Below are 19,283 nucleotides of genomic sequence, written 5' to 3' on the forward strand. Positions count from 1 at the left end.
CTAGTGAAAATGAGCAATAAATAATACCAATCAATGTACGCTACTGAGTGTAAACATTTTTCGATGTTACCGTTTTACCCGATTTCGTATTATTTATTTAATATATACTATTAATTTAAATAAGATTAAGCCATTAAAATAAGGACTAAAATATATATTGTCAGTGCTTCACATTTAGAATTATCTGCGTGGAGTTACCGCTTACGATTATTAATATTCATCTCAGAGATGGGCAGTGGGTTAAAACCCAATCAACGCGCCCGGGCTTTCACCGAATTTTTACCCAAGGCGGCGGATTTTAAACCATTAATGCCCAAAATCGTGGACTGAATAGGCGAATATGGAATACGAAATAATTCCATACTTATTACAAATTTATATGTAAGAAATCTATTTCAGACGAAAGAGGCAACGCCACTCAATACTCACCTTGCAAAAATTAATCTCAGTACTAAGGATATAATATGTTATACATTAAGATTCGAATTTTGCGAAAATGTCACGTGCCTACAACTCAATAATTTTTTGTATCAAATTATTTCAATGCGATTTTCAAGCGAATCGATTCAAATGAAAGGCAAATGTTGATCTTCTAAGATCAGAAAGAAATAAACATTTTGTAATAATATCATTGAATTTGAGCAAAACTCACTTTGCAACAAATATTTTGTTTGCTCTCGGTTTTAGACATTAATGGGCTTTATCCCAAGTGTTGGATTAACACTCAGTCTCTTACCCATTCCTGATCCAGCTTGACTGTAGATCACCTTATGTTTATCGGGCATCAGCTCTGCCGTGTTAGTTAGGAACATATCGTTTCTGTGAATGTTCTTACCCATAGATTGATTTCTTTTGGTTGTAAGTTTCAAAATCAATTAAAGTGACTTGGCTTTTGATTCGTACACACTTAGTTTAAAAAGTAAAATTAGTTAATTATTTATTGGCAACATCAAGTCAAGCGCCACCTGGCGAGCGTTCCATGCAACGACAGTAATGGCCGCCATCGCCATTGCGACATATGTAGCATGACAAGTCATGTCAATTTTGTCCATGATATATGAAAAATTCCAATGGCAGATTCTTTCTTCGGGTTCGATACTTCGTTATCGGTAAGCTACAATCTATTTCTACGTGATTTAACGACATTTACTATGTCTAATACTTGATTATTGAGCGCTCGAAATATATGCCAGCATGCCAGATATCTATTCCACTACAACATTTTATATGTATTTTCTACTATTTGCCGATGTTTTTTATTCAACTCTAAGCATTTGACTATCTGTTTAAGATGTTAACTGTACATTTGTCGCATATTTAAGGCTGGAAACCTAAAAATACAACAAAATTTAAATTATTTCTTTTATACGTTCCTATAACCATATTACTGTCAGAGTTGTTTGTGTCTAAAAACAGTTTCTTTACTATCTAAGCTTGTTTATAGTTTGTAACGCTGCTATTCTCGTGTAATTGCGACAAGTTAATTTTGAAACCAACAGTAACTTGTATTTTAACAATCATCTACTAAGAAATAGGTTAGATTGTGAGAATGTTGTTTCGTTACTAAATTATGTATAATTTACTCTTTTCTCACGCCGCTTGTGTGTTTTCTAATTGGTACCAAGTAGTATTCAACATAATATCAATCTTTACTTTGGTATGTTATGCTGTACTTCTGTGGAAAAGCCTTTCTAACTTAAATGCAGAAATGAAAATTTGTTCAATTGAAGAACAAAGTAATTGGATTGTTTGGCTTATTTATTTATTTAAGTTATACTATCTTGACTTTATTGATGTATTATGTGTACACATATTTGTGTGTGCAAATATGGGCTAGATCAATCTATGCTTGCTTTATTGGTGAATGTAGTTGTATATTGTAATACTATAGTGCAAATGGTCAACAGTGCCAACAGTGGGACTTATGGATTGTAATATTATAGAAGACCTATTGGTTTGATATTTAAAATAACAATACCAACCACATAGGTTGCCACAGGTGCGAAATTGTAAAGATATTTCGAACGTTACGCTTATTACTTTTAGATAGATACTTCACCTACTAGCAGCTTCTGTAAGTTCTGAATATTCATGCAATAATATGACTGCTGCTCAGCCTGCAGTTGTAATGCAGCACTCTGGAAGTTTCTGAAATTTGAAAGTACCTGTTGGATATATGAAACTATGAATTTTCATTAACATTACAATGTTTAGATCATTTGTCTATGTAAGGCACTGTCTTGTGGTCATATGATCTCAGCAGTTCACTGTGATTGGTTGGAGTAATATCATCTAGAAACCAGTGGTTCCCAAATTTTTTGTCTTGTGGATGTCTCTTTCTGATATGGTTTTTTTTATTTTATTTATTCAGAAAAAACATTTGAAATCGTCTAATGTGTTATTGATAATAAAAAAACAAAAAAAAGTATGAGTTCCCATTCATCTAATTTAATATCATGTTCGTTGCACAATATTTACTTCATATGTCTATTATAAGATGTACACAGGTACTCTCTATGTCACCCCGCAACTATGAAAATGTTGTCCACCTATCCCGCTACAGGTCTCCCACGTTTCAGTAACCATTTATTGGCCTCCATTTGGTTATTGCTTTACTCTATCTGTGTAATGTGGATTATTCTATTTATGAAACGCCAAGATTTTGGACACAACCTGCCTAAATGGGATTCACGTAAATATTTCATGCACCTCCTTTTGTTCACTGACTGGACTTCTTGTAGTTCGGAGTGGACTCCTCGGGGTATACATCACTTTGGAAATCATCAATGGAGATGGTCAAGACAGAAGATGAATATTTGATTTACCTTTTAATAAAAGCATGACTACCCTAATCTGTTGGCAGGACAAATGGCTGTCCCTGACTCAGGATCCTAGAACTGGGTCAACTAATTTGGAAATCCAGCTACAATTAGATGGGCTCCTGCTGGGGAGTTAACTCTGTATGCCTCAAGTCACACAACCCATCTGCTCATAGTCATCTGACTGCTTACAAGATTACAGAAATTAAAAATACACTTTTGATGATCAGAAAAAAGCAAGTGATCAGTATAATCAGCCCCCTAAAAGTGTAACTAGTGTTGCTAAAATGTTAAATAATTTCAAAATTTATATTTTACGCCCCATAGGTACATTTGATTTCAAACAATTTGGAGATGCCATCATGTACAATAAATAAAAAGTCAATATTAAGTACTTTTATTTTGTTGCAGAACTTAAATGACGATGAGGGAGGTGGGGAGCCCTCGGAGGACGAGTATGATGCCCTCAATGATGAGACATTCGGCCAGGACTGTAAGTACCATTACTTTGGGTAAACAAACACCAGCCAGTGCCGACAGTGACCCAATGACGGCTTTTCTAGACCCCTTATCACAAAATTAAATAAGCATTTCATGATAATTCATTGTATAGGTTGTATAGAAATAGACAGTAACAAAATACATATAGTTTCACTGTGTGTGATGAAACATTAGGCATATAACATATAAACATATTAAAGCATTATTGTGTATTTACTAACTTGCATTGAGTAATAAAATAATTATTATGAAAGAGATTGTACAGGGAAGAACTGCCACCTTACCCATTTTAGCCAATAAGCGTTGATCTGGGCATTGCTGTGTTCCAGTTTTTAAACAGTTAATCAAGTTTAATTAATTTTCGAGGAGAAATACAAATGGTAAAATCGATTTGTCACTATGGTTAGTTTTTTTAAATAACCATTTGTACACTATTATCGATATGCACTGTGGCGGAGCGCCAGTGACTCCAATATGCAGTTACAACAAAAGGTTCAATTGAAAAGGCATACTTCTGTTGGAGTAGTGTAGTGGCACATAAAGGGAAGAATGTGACAGTGTGGAGTTCACCGGCGTAGACATAACCGCATTTGCAATAGTGGCATTGAATTCTAATGATTCACTACCAAAAAAAAGCAATTTGATGACTATAGCATCTTGTCACTTGTATTGCAGTTAATTGATATCAATTTGTAACCTACACAACAACAATGATGTTTTATAGTTACAGGTTCAAAGTAATTATTTGCATATAAAGCTCTTTGCAACGTAAACAATTTTTATGGCACACTTTTATATATTTACTTTTGCCCAGTTAGTGATACGAGATGTTGTAAACTTTGTAAACCATGAGGAAATTAAGACATTGACGCCGCGTCATCTGAAGAAGAATCAGAAATGAAAATTACTTTATACACATGCAATACAATAAAAAATAGTAATAAAAATACAAATTAATAATAAAACTCATTATTTAGTTTATTTAAACGCAGAAACAAAGTATAAGATGTGCAATAGCACTAAAAGCAATCAACCAATGACAATATCAAAGAAAAGGCACTAAAACAAATAAATAAATAATAAACTATTTATATCAGGCCATAGCCCATAAGATAATGGTGTTAGTTACAAAAGAAAACCTTAGAACTCTGTTAATATGATTACAATGAATTTTGAAAATATGATTAAACAAAACAAAATAATTAAAATAGTGAAGAACAAAAATTAAAATATTAAAATTAAGAAAATGCACAAATCGTTTCTTAATTTAGACCAGTAACATACTTAATCCAGAACTTTAAAATTGTACAGTCAAAACGATAGGCAAATGCTTTTCAATTTAGAACTTTAATTTAAAAATAAACTGATAAAAAAGTATTGAGTATTGAAAAGACCTTAATATGGTCTTTTTTGTCAGTTACCATAATATGGTCCTTTTTACCAATTACCATAATAAATAGTCTTTTTATCTTTTTTTTTAATTAAATATAAGTGCGCATTTGAACTCCATCTCACCTGATGGAAAGTGACGATGAGGTCGAGGATGTAGCATGCACACCTAAATAATGCCTATTCACTCTCGCCTTCTGAGCACTTCGCCAAGGTCCAAGTTATAGCGTTCGGGGAACAAATCTGCAGGCAGGGAATTCCACTCCCTAGCCGCTCGCCATACAAATGTTTAAGCGACACGCTTCGTGCGAATCCGAAGAATATCCACAACATAGGGGTGGAACCCCTGCCCACGTCTAGTCTCCCGATGATGGAAAGAGGAAGGCGGAATCAAATTATGCAATTCCGTCGCACACTCTCTGTGATATATCCTGTAGAATACCGATAAGCTGGAATTCTACGGCGGTGTTCAAGGCTCTACAGCTTCACCTCTACTAATTCCGAGTCACCTATAACACTCTTAGCACGCTTGTCTGTTGAATCCAAGGTGGCCAGTTGGTATTTAGCAAAGCCATCCCATAAGTGGCTCCATACACGACCGGACTTGTGCTTGGTACATCTGAATCAACTGTCCAGTGTGAAGTAACGCCTCACCTTGGAAAGGATGCCAAGCTTCTTGGCTGCATTTTTGGCCATTATCAGTATAGTTTTAAATTAAAGTTATAAATTTAAAACATACAAAAAGGTTTGTACCGATTGTTGTGGTTCGCTATACCTGGATTGTTTGTTAATTAGCGCCACTATCTCTTGCCTCAATAAGAATGTTGTTCACTTTTAGATATATTGATTGATTTAATAACATCCCTTGTTATTGTTCCAGCCGATATTCTGGACTGGGAGGTGGAGCATGAACAGCTCGCCGAGCAGTTGGAGAGCAGTCGCCGGCACCATCACATGGACCACACTGCCAATGAGCTCGGTGCGTGTTTTTAGTGAAAATGTCGCATAGCCTAAAGACAAAGTAGACAGGACAAACCTCTCACTATCAAAGACCTTTGTAAAGATGCCAAGGTACTCTTGTACCCTTATATTGTACTCTTGTAAGGTGTGTTCCAATCCATTTATGCCAGGAATTTAAACAAATCGGTTCAGTTAACATTCTAAACCAATCTTCTTAATAAATGGAATAAGTAATTTATATTAATAGTTGAAGGAGGATTTAAAATTATGTAAGAAAAAGTTTCTAATCTCATGTAGGAAATATCATCAGTTGAAGCACATGTTTTTATAGTAATCAGCAGCGAAATCGCAAAACCTATTTTATTGTTTGAAACCCAGTTATTCCAACTGATTCAATTAAACAAGTGAATTCATTCAATTAATTAATCGATTTGTAGTTGGCATTACAGTTGGCCATCACTAAACTGTCTATGGTCGGGTCAATGATCTGTTTGTTTACTTTGAATTGGAACAGACTTTACATAACGAGTATAGAGTTATCAGCGTAAAGACCCCTTGTGGCTGACGCGGGAGGTATATTTTTCCTTATACATACACATATCTCCAAATTCATGCTTTCTATTGGCTTCTTGGGTTCATGATTGTATTTAAACTTGTTTTGAGGATAATATATTGCCTTATGAAATATATTCTCAAAAATTATCTAAACATTTTTATGAATATAAAGAGTGGAATATCGACTGTGAACTGGCATCCGGTACTATCTCAATTTTGACAACTTTACAGTATAAAGAAAGAAATTGTTTGCGTCATTTATATATCGTCATCTGGTTTATTAAATAAAAATACGTGGTGTAGAAAAATACATGTGTAATAAAAATATTTAAAAACTACACAATACCGTACGTATCGAACTACATAATATTACTAACAAAATATCGACTGTGAACTGGCAATCGGTATCGACTGTGAATTGGCTATCGGTACTATCTTGCACCGATTGCCTTTTCACAGTCGATATTTTGTTCAAATTTAAATGGGACTTATACCCAACCAAGAAAAGAATGGTCAAAATCGGTTCACAAGTGCCGGAGTAATAAACAAGAGATGCCAGCGCCATCTATTGATTAACGACGTCCATCTTCTAGGTCATACAAAGCGAAATGCACGTGGTGATTATTAGACCGTGGTAAGGACTTGTTGAGGGAGTTATGGATTTTGTCTTGTATCTGTCTGTGGCATCGTAGCATCTAAACGGATGTACTGACCTCTAAAGCTAGTTTTTTCTTAGCTATGTTTAATAAACACATTCTCTGCTGGCTTAAGTTTTTCCCGGAATTTTCGAGACCGCACCAAGTCGCGAGAAAATGCAGCGTGACTAAAAGCCTTATTGCTACATCTATGGTTCTACTACAAGACACTCAATAAGGGCGTACTCCTGGACGTTTTTTTTATCGTTGCACGACTGTCGTGTCTAGCTATTCCCATTGGATCGTGACGACAATTTATCAGATCACGGCAGCCGCCTTGTTCGATGTACAGTCCAGGGCGCTGGGGACGAGATGGGAGAGTAGACATCAGAACACGTGCAGACAACGATAAATAAAACGTGATGACAATAGTAGCTGTGATTAACTGTCGTCACGTTTTTATCGTGACGTTTTATTTATCGTCTGACGACAGTCATGACAATCTGTCGTCGTAACGTCAAAAAGTAGTGAACGACAGATAATCGTGTTGTACTATATGTGAACAACTTCATTTAGATATACAAGCCACTACACTTTAGACTATCTGTCGTTACGACATATTGGGAAACGTGCCCTAAATGTAATAAATAAATGTATTCTATTATGATTATGAATGCAAAGATCGAACATAGATTTTTTCTTTTTTTCGTCGACACGGTGGGACTTGAACTCACGTCCTGCTGCACCGTAGCATTGCTCTTTTCTAACTAAGCTGCGGGTCCAGTTACCGAACCGTCGAAATGACGATATATCTTGCTTTCGGCATTCGTCGCCGGCTAGTGTCATCTAGTGAGAGATTTTTGAATAACCTTCTTACTGCAGCCGATATCTTTACAGGCATCACAACTGACGCAGATGTCGCCTGTCTGTGTGTGCGATTTTTGTGTTCATAATCATAACAAAACTAGTGGTGTTCTACTAAAATCTCAATAACTGTGTTCTATGTCTAATTACAGAAGCGTCGTTGTCGCAGCTAGTGTTGGACGAGACAGATGCGCCGCTGCCCCGAGCGCTCGGATCGAGCGTGTGGCGTCATGAAGTGCCATTCCCGACCACTACAGTAAGAGCTTATTGTAACTAGCATTAAGGAAATTATATTAAGGCAATGGATTTTCGGTGATAGCCGGGTTTTAGGAATCGATTTTCAGATAGTATTTAATCATCTCTAGTCAGTCGATGGTCGAGTGAAGAAATAAATTTCTAACAAATGGCGTTACGGCAAAAGGTCGTTAAAAACGAAAAACAAAGATCTGCGTTGAACAAGTCGTAAGGTCCGCTAGTTCGTTCCGTGGCTTAGTTCGTAGCGTCTGGCACGGTTTGCTGAAAGACGTTGGTTCGAATCCATTTTTCGTTCGTTCGTTCGTTCGAATGGATTTTTTTTCTAAGTGTTCGATATTTGTATTAAAAAGTATTTAAAATTAACCATATTGTGTACAGAGTGATTTGTAAAACTATAATAATCTCGCAGAACTATATTACAACATCATAAACAACTTTTGTTTCATTTCCACGAAGACATTTGCGAATGTTATTGTAATAATTAACAAAGTAATTATTAAGAATGCATCGTGATTAAAACTGACGGCTGTCGCTTGTGCACTATGTCCGATTCGTGTCAGGGGGTCTACTCTCGATCTCCGTCAGACATTCGTCCGAAACAATTACTGTCAAATAAGTAATATTCGACAAAATTAAAAGACAAGTATCCAGTATGAAGCTTCATTCGCATCACGCGTCTTTTCATTTGGTCAAGTATTACTTATTTGGAGAGTAGATCCCCAGTTTCGAAACCGAGAAATGACAGTTCGAAATGTCACAGGAATCGTTTTATCTCTAGGTGTACAAGCGGTTTTCGTATTTTCTCGAATTGGAATGGGACTTAGTGCACAAGCGACATCCAAAGTGGGTCCTAGTTTCTAGATTTCTATAGTCTCGGATTTTAAACGAATAGGATGCAGTGCACAAACATAAACGTGTAAGCTTCCCTAATCCACTTTGGGCTACGGACGATCGCATTACAGTGGCACAGTACATTTACAATAAACAGCAATATCGCCCGTATTTAAACATTGCGCGTTTATTTAGCATCCGTTTTCAATCCACCATCTTGAAAAATATCACACGTATCAACTTAACAGAGCTTAGCTTGCATTGGCACCTAGTGTTAAAAGTAATGTCTTAGAGCGGTTAAACACGGAGACTTTTACAGCGATGCAAACGCGATGCAGTACCGATGCAGTCGCTAATTGTCTACCTTTACACTCGCGCGAGACTTTAAGCTGCGATGCAAACGCGATACACATTTTAAATTAATTATCATTTTTTTTTATTTAATGTATTTATTAATTTCACTTTTAAATTTACAATTGACACAACAAAATAGTGTGCTTAAACTCATACAGATTTTTCATACATAATTAATCAGTGAATCAACAGAGTCAGGAGTTTGCTTTTTTTTTACGGGAGGAATCTTTACAGATACCTCTGAGCCCAGGGAGACTCAGGGGTTATATGGGGACTCTCCCTCCAGACTGGAGGGGCCTACCCCACTAAAACCCCCCCGGGTTTACCTCCCGTCGGTTGAGTCGGCGCCGTGGGGTCGGTGCACATTCACCACGACACTCTTTTCTTTTATCGCCCTAACTAAATTTAATTTAATTTTTCAGCCAGTACCAACCCTTAAGAATGTGTGTACGGTGGAGGAGCTTGAGCGGCAGCTGCGGCAGAATCAGCCGCCGCAGCAGAACATGCCATTCGGCTCGCAGAACTTCTTCCAGGTACGTATTTATTTATTGCAAATAATGTTAGTACAGTCATTACCAGGGATAGGAATAGGTAGAGTTTCTTTTAACCTTAACATCGAGGAACATAGACAGAAAATGGAGACTGCCTTACGACAATATTTTTTAGGTCCTGGAGCTGTTCTGGATTCGGGAAATCACTTAATAAGTACATTAAAAATTGACGTAATTGGGGACAGGCAGCTACACTATATTTATCTTAACTTTGCAACACAGTGGGTCGGATCAGGAATATTGCGGATATTGGATTTTTTTCACGATACCTCCCTCACAAAACTCTATCTATTCCGATTCCTGGTCATTACACAGGTAACTACCAAGTACAAACATACCCCATTGTGTTGTAGTAAATTAATAGATTTAGATTATATTTATTTATTATCTTGTAAACTTTGTATACAATAAAATACATTGTATTACAAGAATCTGGAGAATTATATAATTTTAACATCTTAATGTAGTTATGTGAAATAATGTGGGAACATATTAACTAATATAATAATAAGTATGTCAAAATAATTATTCTATGCGTTAAGTTTGTAATTATCCATCTCTACAAAAAAGAAAAAAAAAATACCTAATTAACAGATCTAATAAATTAGAACATATATCCATGTCCTATATCATATATCATGTCCTATCGTGTTCCTATATTCTTCAACAGAATAATATGCATTATCCTACAAAAGGTCTTTTCAGTCGATGTTCAAATGTTTCATCATTAGGTTCGTTTATATGTATAGTATATAATAGTACTCTCGAATAAAAAACACATTATTATGGAAGTAGCACCCATCTAATTTTTAAATTTAATTATATGTAATTTTGTAAATTAATGGGATTTATGCCTAAATAAATAAATATATTATTATTATTATTATTTATCAGAAGAGACTTTAATTAGGTTTTGAATGTGTTGTCATATTCTTCTGTCTTCGTATTTTATTATAAATTGATATACATCTATAGAGCGGGCTTTCTGTACACATTTCTAATTCCGTTATCTATAGTACTAGTTAGTATGTGTTTTAACAGGCGCAAGTTTTTTCGAACAAACCAACGGTTTGGGCTCCATGGTCGCGTCTGATTAATAGTTAGCCTTAGTAGTTTGTTTTAGTTACTCCAGAGACCGAATAACTTTTCCAAAAACACATATCGCACTTGACAACTAACATAGTATTATCTCAAAAATAGCGTTATGTTAATTTTATCTCAAAATTGCGTTATATTCATAATTTATCTCCAAAATTTCGCTATATTTATATTTATGTCTTTCGTATACGAATTAATTTCAAAATGACAGGACGACACTGTCGCTTCGAAATTAAACAGGTAATATTAATGTAACTTAAAGCAATAATTTTGAGATAATACTATGTTAGTTGTCATGTGCGATATCCAATTAGCGATTTTTTTCTACGATCCGTCCGATTAACGGATAATGTTTTGTATGGGAACGCAAAAACAAACGGCGCTTCCATCATTGTCATTTTAAGTATTGGTATCTAAAATTATTACAAGTTTCTAAGTGGCGTTATAAAAAATGTAAAATTTGGGTATATATTTGTGTTTCTTTTTACAGCCGCGATTTCCACCGGTCATTTTACAAAGACCGCCTGGTTTGCAAGCCCCGGTATCTCTACCATTCGCCCCACAGCAATCCATGAACCAAATGGGTCAAATCAGCCAGCCACTTAACAAGATCATAGGCCAAAACGCCATGAACCAGACGAACCTCATGCAGAACCAAATGGGACAAAGTATCAACCAAATGAGTCAAAATATGAACCAAATGGGTCAAATTGGGCAGAGTATGAACCAAATGGGACAAAACGTAAATCCCATGGGACAAAATCTCAATCAGTTGAGTCAAAATGTTAATCAAATTGGACAGGGCGTGAACCAAATGGGGCAAAATGTGAACCAGTTCATGCAAAACGCAAACCAAATGGGAAACTTTCAGAACAACCAAATGGGACAGAATAACATGATGAATATGCAGGTTAACCAATTAATGCAAAATGTAAATCAAATGGGCCAAAATGTTCAAATGGCTCAAAATGTTCAAATGGGTCAAAATGTGAACCAGATGAATCAAAACATGACTCAGATGAGTCAAAGTATGAACCCAATGAGTCAGAATATGAACCAAATGGGACAAAATATGAATCAAATGGGTCAAAATGTGAACCAAATGATCCCAAATGGTAATCAGTTTAACCCAGGCATGAATCAGTTTCCCCACATGATGGGTCAGCCCAGGATGATGGCCCCACCACCAGGAATTAATATGCCCAGACAAAATTTTAGTCCAAACATGGGCCAGTTTAACCCAAATTTTCGTGTAAGTACGAATATATTTAACTTTTTTGTTTGTTAACTGTAAGAAAAATAATCATGTACATAAATTGTACAATAGTTATGGCCTAAATCAGATATGACAAATTGCCATTGCACATTTTATATGTAGAGAGGTTCTGGTAGACATGTGGTTGGTTTTTTAAACATTGCGTGTTTAATATTTCAGGGCCCAACAATACAACCAAAACCCGAACAACAGTTGAATCAACAGCAACAACAAAACATGATGATGAGTCAACAATTGCAACAACTAAAAAACCAATCAACTCAGATTAATCAGAAATCTCTTCCAAACCAACTGTCAAATCAGGTTCAACAGAATCCTCAGAATTCTGTCCAGAACCAGATTAACCAGCCACCGTTTCAGAATCAGATAAACAATCAAATTAAAACGAATCACAAAGTCCAAAATCAAAATCAGAGCCAGAATCAAAATAACCAGCAGAATCAGAAATTACAGAAAAGTCGTATTTATAACAATTCAAAGAATGTAAATTCGCAGAATTTGACGTCGCAGAATATGACGTCTCAGAATTTGACATCACAGAATTTGACATCTCAGAATTTAGTACAGCTTATACAAAATACGCATCCGATGTTGCAATTCAATAATAGCTTTCATAACGCGAGCCATCATCCTATGTTGAATAGGAACAACGTGTTCAACAGCCAGTTCAACAACAATTTATTCAACAACCAGAGGCACAACGGGACTTACAGTAATAACAATAGGTAAGTTTTTTAAATTTTTATTGAATTGATATTCAATTATTTTTTATGAAATTACTCCACTAGTTTGGTATAATAATAATACAAAGATCGAACACTCAGATAAAATTCCTTCGATCCGGCCGGATTCGAATCGACGTCTTCTAGCTTACCGTGCCAGACGCTATACCAATTAAGCCACGGAACTGCGAAGCTGCAAAGGTACCTGGCTGAGTGAGGAAAAGATTTCACATATTTCTCACAAATGCCGCTAGGGCAAAAAGTACTTAAAAACCAAAACAAAGATCTTGAACGACTACATAGAAAATATCGTAAGGTCAGCTAGTTCGTTCCGTGGCTTAGTTAGCATAGCGTCCGCCACGGTGTGCTGGAAGACGTTGATTCTAATCCAGCCGTATTAATATTTTTAAATTAATGTATTATGAAGAGTGTTCAAAGTTAACCAACTTGACTTAAGATGATTTTTTATTTTAATTGCAGGCAGTCAATGAATGGCGATGACGCATCCACAAGCAGTGACAACGACGAGTACGCAGGACTCATGACGCAAAGAGAAAAACAATGGCTCATTAACATTCAAATGTTACAACTTAGCACAGGAACGCCTTATATTCACGATTTTTACTACACGGTAAGTTCTAGATAATAGATAGTAGCAGTTGCTCTTAGCGCTTGTGAAAGAGTTCGTCCAGGGACTACTGCCACCTTACCCATTTCTGCTGCCAAGCAGTGATGTGCAGGTGAAATTACAGGCACATTAGACTTGTCAACTTATGTCTCAAGTTGACGGGCGCAGTGACAGTGCCCGTCAGATCTTGCGATTGAAAGCTCTGAGTGGCACTGCAACTGTTATGGACAGGCGTAAAGCTTGCCACCAGACACATAACTTATTCGTCTTGTCACTTAGTTTCATAAAAAAAAATCATGTAGGTTCGAGGAAGGAAAGAACGAGATGCCCGCGTGGTCTTTGTCTTGAATTGATGTTCAATTATTTATTGTGAAATTACTCCACTAGCTTTTTGTAATTATTTATACGAAGATCGAACACTTAGGCTCAACTCACACTGGCGCAGAGTCGAAGCGTCGCGACGCGTCATGTTTTTCGCCAATAGCATATTCATCTCTATTTTACCATTATTAAGGTACAAATCGACCCCTCCTGCGTAAAGTATCGTATGTCGAAGTTGCCAAGTTTACAGGGGAGCGTTTCAAAATTTTGCATTCACTGACATGAGCATAACACGTGACTTTATTTCTCTGTATTTATTCGGCAAAACTCAAACAGAGTATTATAAAATCCTAGATATTGGTTAGATGAACAACCACAAATTATTTTATTATTTTACAATTTAATTTAGCATTTCTATGCTAAAGTCACGTGTTATACTCATTTTAGTGAATTCAAAACTTAACGCTTCCCTGTAAACTTGGCAATTTCGACATACGATACTTTACGTAGGAACAGTCGAAATATGTGTTATGCAAATACGGAGTAAGGATGGCGCGCGCTTTCGCCACCTTCCCCCTCGGCTTTTTGTAGTTGAAAACGACGCGACGCGACGCTTCGACTCCAGTGTGACTTGAGCCTTAGAAAAAAATCATTTGATCAGGCTAGATTCGAACCGACGGACGTTTTCTAGCAAACTGTGCCATAAAAAAATATATTTTGAATTGTTTAAGAATTTGGACTCTGCCCCTCACTCTATTTCTATTTTTTAATCGCATTGATGGCATACACTGTAACGCTTGCCCTTGTGGTTTAAGAATTTGCCAATCGGTGTATGATGCTCTAAGAAAGCTGTGGCAGCCTAATGGTAAAACCTACTTACTGCCTCTCAAGCAGAGGCCGTGGGTTCGAATCCGGGGTCATAAAATTTCATTGGTAGTGTGACGGTTTTATCGGTAGATTGTGAAAGTAGGTAAAATCTTGCCAAAAATTACTAAATTGTGAATGTTACGACGTTCAGTTGACAGTTGGACATAATTTGCAAACTAGAACCAACCCACATAATGTCACTTTTGAGATAATTAGATATTTGTAAAAACAGTGTGAAGAAATTAAGTTATTTGAGACAAACAACGTGAGTTATGTGTAGCATTGAGAAGGATATAGGGAAACTATTATATTATATAGCAATAAATAGAAAACATCTTTAACGAGAACTATGTTCTAGTTTTCGTAATGAAAACGCTGAAGATCTACAGTACTTCAGTACATGTGACATGGATCCATTTAGCATATTAAAAAAATACATTATATGAAGTTAAGCAGCATGGTTCTTTTTAGCTATTAAAAAGTTACTTATTTAAGGTTGGTACCCTGAAGGACTTTTATTTTCTCCGTTTTGGCTTGGTGTATTTCCAGGATCTTTTGTGAGCGGGTAAAGGACACGTCTGGTGTTCTACCTATAATCTAGCCAAAATCGTTGTAGAATAAATGTCAACAAACAAAAACAGATGATTTTTAGGGTTTTCATCTCCGGCTCTTTCACAGTTACCACAATTTCAAAATTTTCCTACGAAATTCAACTAGATTAAGGATAATACTAAATGCAATAGCCGTGTTTATACGGAATATTATTAAACAGAAGTTTCAAATCACCTAGAAATAACATAAAAATGACCAGTAACTAATTATTTGTAAAACTGTGTCATCCCTATTGACATTTTGATTTGAAGGGAGAGATTGCAAACATTCGAGTTCTGGTGGTAATTCAAGTTCAGAATCGGAAATAGATGCTGGATGATATAATATGTGGTAAATTAATACCAAATAAAATCTTACAATTTTGTTTCTTTTCATCTACCATTACCTACCATCGAGAAATAAATATTAATAGGATGCAAAAACTTATTTTTATTCCTAAATACGTATCAATAAGTATTTTCTAAATTTTATAATAATTGGCTAGGTAAGTATTACTTCTACATAACCCAATTACATACTTACCTATTTAAATTCCAATTAAGGGAGCAGGTCGTGGGCAGAGCAAGCCTTAATAATGTGCATCGAAAAAAATGTTCTTTTCCTATGCCATCGTTGGTTGCCAAGCAACGTTTTGTTATTAAACATTCTACATCGAATTTGGCTAGAATATAAATACATAACTCAATTTCATTTGAGGTGTAGGTTGGTTCTTGTTTGCATAACTATGTCCAGTTGGCCTAGTAGTATCCAAATGAATTTTAATCATATACATTTTAATAAGAACAGACGGATTTAATTAATGATAATAATAATAATAACACAACACACTCATAGCCCCGCACTAGGGAAACCTTATGTCGCGGGTGCCACACAAACGGGTGCAACCACAAATTACACCCAAACTCACGAGTGAATTTTTTTTTTGGGAATGGTACCCAGGACCTCTCGTGGCAGTCCGGCATGGCAACCGTTCGGCCACAGAATTATCTATATTGAATTGGATAGAAAATCTTTAAAATTTACATAGTTCTAAATGCAGTGTATGTATGACTTACAAAAATTGATAATTCAATTGGACTAGTGCCCAGCAGTTGGACGAATAGTGGGCCGGTATTGTTTAACTATAAGCAACATTTAGTCGATAGAATATTTATCGACTGCAATCACTGTCATTTTACTACATCGGCAAAAAAGTCAGACTATAATAAATATGAACGGACTCAAAATATTGTCGAAATACAACTATGTCAAATAAAAATGAAATTACAATTTCTGCGAAAGAAATTCCATGTAATATAGATTGACTAGATAATAGTATTGTTGTGTGACCACAGGTGTTCCTAGAGCGACAAGCTAATAAAGAAAAGGAGGGTGTCAAGGAAGCGCATAAGGCCAACCAGCAGAATCATCCCTTCTACAGCGGTGGTAAGTGTTAAATGTTTTTTTACATAAATGTCGTCACATACATGTTTGGATGCCATAGACTGCCAACGGCCTTGTACTATCAGCGGAGTTGAAGCCTTCTCAGTTCTAAAACACGTTCTTGCCCTTTTATAGCAAATAACAAACAACCAGGTGCAGTGAGAGTTAACACCTGCTTCGACTGATGTTCGACAATAAGTACGTGTTTCTACTAATGACTTGTTGACAAAATCGAGTTGTTTTCTTACTAAAAATTATAGACAATGTATTTTTTATTTATCTCCTACATATTTAAAAAAATACCTTTTGTTTATAACTAAAGTATTGTATAGGCCCAGTGGAAATAAAATGCTAGTGGACTGTATTAACTTATAATAATTCGAGAAAAAGAAATTACAACCGTTTCGTGAAGAGAGGTTTTTGATTTTTTGTTTTTTAATTTTACGGCTGCGGCCCGCTCGGAGCGTGATAGGAGCGTATGATATAGCCTTTCCGCGTTCCCATTATGTCGTAACGTTTTATGTATCGTTAGACGACTGTCGCGTCTAGCCTGTTCCCACATCACGACTATCTGTCGTGATTGTGTCGTGGACACTAGATTGTGACGACAATTTATCGAAGTGCCTTAAGCCTCGGTTACTATCAGAACCGCTGTCTCCAAAACTCACACTATCATAATTTTTAACACTATTCAGTCTTGAGAAAGGTTAGTCGTAGTTTTTAATTTAAAAAGAAGTTACAAATTCTGGCCTGTTAATGTAACTTAAACTGCCCTGTTGGCATATCGTTCGAAAGTTCAAACCTATTAATGCAAGTTACAATTTTTTGATTTTATATTGAAATTTCATTCAATATGTGTCATCTAGCGGTCAATAGCTGAACGACGACGAATTCGAAATGTTTACTTAGCTCTACAATTAAGAAGCGACCATATATGTCTATATAAGCGAATATGTACTTAAATAGACAACCCTTAGGATATGTGAAGATTCCAAGTCGCATTGGGTCTAGCGGATAGACCTGTACCCAGCAGTGGCCTTTAAAGGTATGAATATGAGGAAAACATTTTCTATTTTGCGCAGGGGTCAAGCAAGAGACGCACACGCACACACGCGAGCGACACAACTCGACCCGCCACAACTCCACGGGGGATGATGCGCAGGCGCCGCGCACCTACGTGCCTACGCAGTTCGAGAACTCGCTTGGAAAACTGCAGGTATGCGTTACGGATCTCCTATGAAACATGTTCTATAATAATATATAATATATAATATAATAACGGGGGTTGGTATTAAAAATTTGCCATTTATAGTTGACGAAGTATTATTTGCATCAATACATCTTATCGCTTTATCTTTTGAATACAATAGGATAAAACAGTGAGCTGTCGGTAACGCATCTGTATAGTGCATCGAAAATATAACTAATATAATATATAACTCATCAGAGCTTTATATTACTCTTAAATATCAACTCTCGTTTGCACTGAAATCAAAATAATCGATAGCTGGAATAGCGCCAACGACTGACCTGTGTGTACGTCTCCAAATATTTATTGTGATAAAGATAATATCTCTAACTATGGAGGGTTGTTCCATTCGGTGGTGTGGGAAAAACAGCAAAACATCTAATTACAAGACAAACGGAACCACATTTCATCGGTAATTAAATATAATTTTGCAATTTTCGTCCATTATAGCAAAGCTCAAGTTATACTGGTCGATTTGAACTGAAACAATAAACGACACCCGTCAATTGTTTCGAATTCGGGCTGGCCAATCGGAGCGCAGTTGTCACCTTAATGATTAGGCAGATTAGTTTTCAAACAAATTAAATAACATTTCCTCTCTATTTCTGGTTATATATTCGATGGTATAGTGCAAACAACTAGTGTAAACACTTGACGCATTGGAACTTAATTCTGAAGTTGATAATCTTCACGCGGGACTAACTTTGCCTGTGAGTACCTACAGTTTAAAATATAAACGACCTTATAAGTAAAGAAATAATTAAAAACTAGAATTTTAAAAAAGCATTAGCGCATCCATGACTCCGATGGGGCAAGATCATTAAGTCAATGTACGCTTGAAGTAAAATAAGTGTTAATGGTTTTATTACTTTGTTCTAATAGAAAGGATGAGCCCTTAAAAGCGATAACATTCATCGGTGTAAATAATATTTCTTCAACTATACAAATGTGTGCGAGCGTGAAAGTTTGTATGGAGAACCAATAAAACTATGAAAATTAGTTTACTAAAGACTCTAGGGCCTTATTCTACGTAGACGAAAACATCTGCCAGTTAAAAATATAGCCTACCTAAAAGCGTTAGATAGTACAGCAAAAATTTTAAAGTTTATTTTCGGTTAATTCAATATGTTTTGTAAAAAGTCATGGAACAAATCGACCCCTCCTACGTAAAGTATCGTATGTCGAAATTGCCAAATTTACAGGGGAGCGTTTTAAAGTTTTGAATTCTATTCAGCAAAGCTCGTTACATAGAGTATTATAAAATCCTAGATATCGGTTAGATGAACAACCACAATATGTATTGTGAAATGCTAAAGTCCGTGTTATGCTTATTTCAGTGAATTCAAAACTTTAAAACGCTTCCCTGTAAACTTG

The 19,283-nt window shown here is 36.0% G+C and overlaps 1 protein-coding gene across 1 annotated transcript in view; it reads left to right on the forward strand.

Annotated features, from left to right (window-relative positions):
* Window positions 1-993: 993 nt before the first annotated feature.
* LOC113232180 overlaps window positions 994-19,283 on the forward strand; it is a 29,355-nt gene continuing 11,065 nt past the window's right edge. The window contains exons 1-10 of the mRNA XM_026466821.1: window positions 994-1,109; window positions 3,231-3,312; window positions 5,590-5,688; window positions 7,876-7,979; window positions 9,586-9,696; window positions 11,303-12,064; window positions 12,248-12,813; window positions 13,291-13,441; window positions 16,573-16,663; window positions 17,743-17,876. Coding sequence (XP_026322606.1) covers window positions 1,071-1,109; window positions 3,231-3,312; window positions 5,590-5,688; window positions 7,876-7,979; window positions 9,586-9,696; window positions 11,303-12,064; window positions 12,248-12,813; window positions 13,291-13,441; window positions 16,573-16,663; window positions 17,743-17,876 — 2,139 coding nt within the window. The 5' untranslated portion in view covers window positions 994-1,070. The remainder of the gene's footprint in view (window positions 1,110-3,230; window positions 3,313-5,589; window positions 5,689-7,875; window positions 7,980-9,585; window positions 9,697-11,302; window positions 12,065-12,247; window positions 12,814-13,290; window positions 13,442-16,572; window positions 16,664-17,742; window positions 17,877-19,283) is intronic.

This window comes from Hyposmocoma kahamanoa, unplaced genomic scaffold, assembly GCF_003589595.1.
Source record: "Hyposmocoma kahamanoa isolate Upper Pololo Valley unplaced genomic scaffold, ASM358959v1 67, whole genome shotgun sequence".
Classification (NCBI taxonomy): Eukaryota; Metazoa; Arthropoda; class Insecta; order Lepidoptera; family Cosmopterigidae; genus Hyposmocoma; species Hyposmocoma kahamanoa.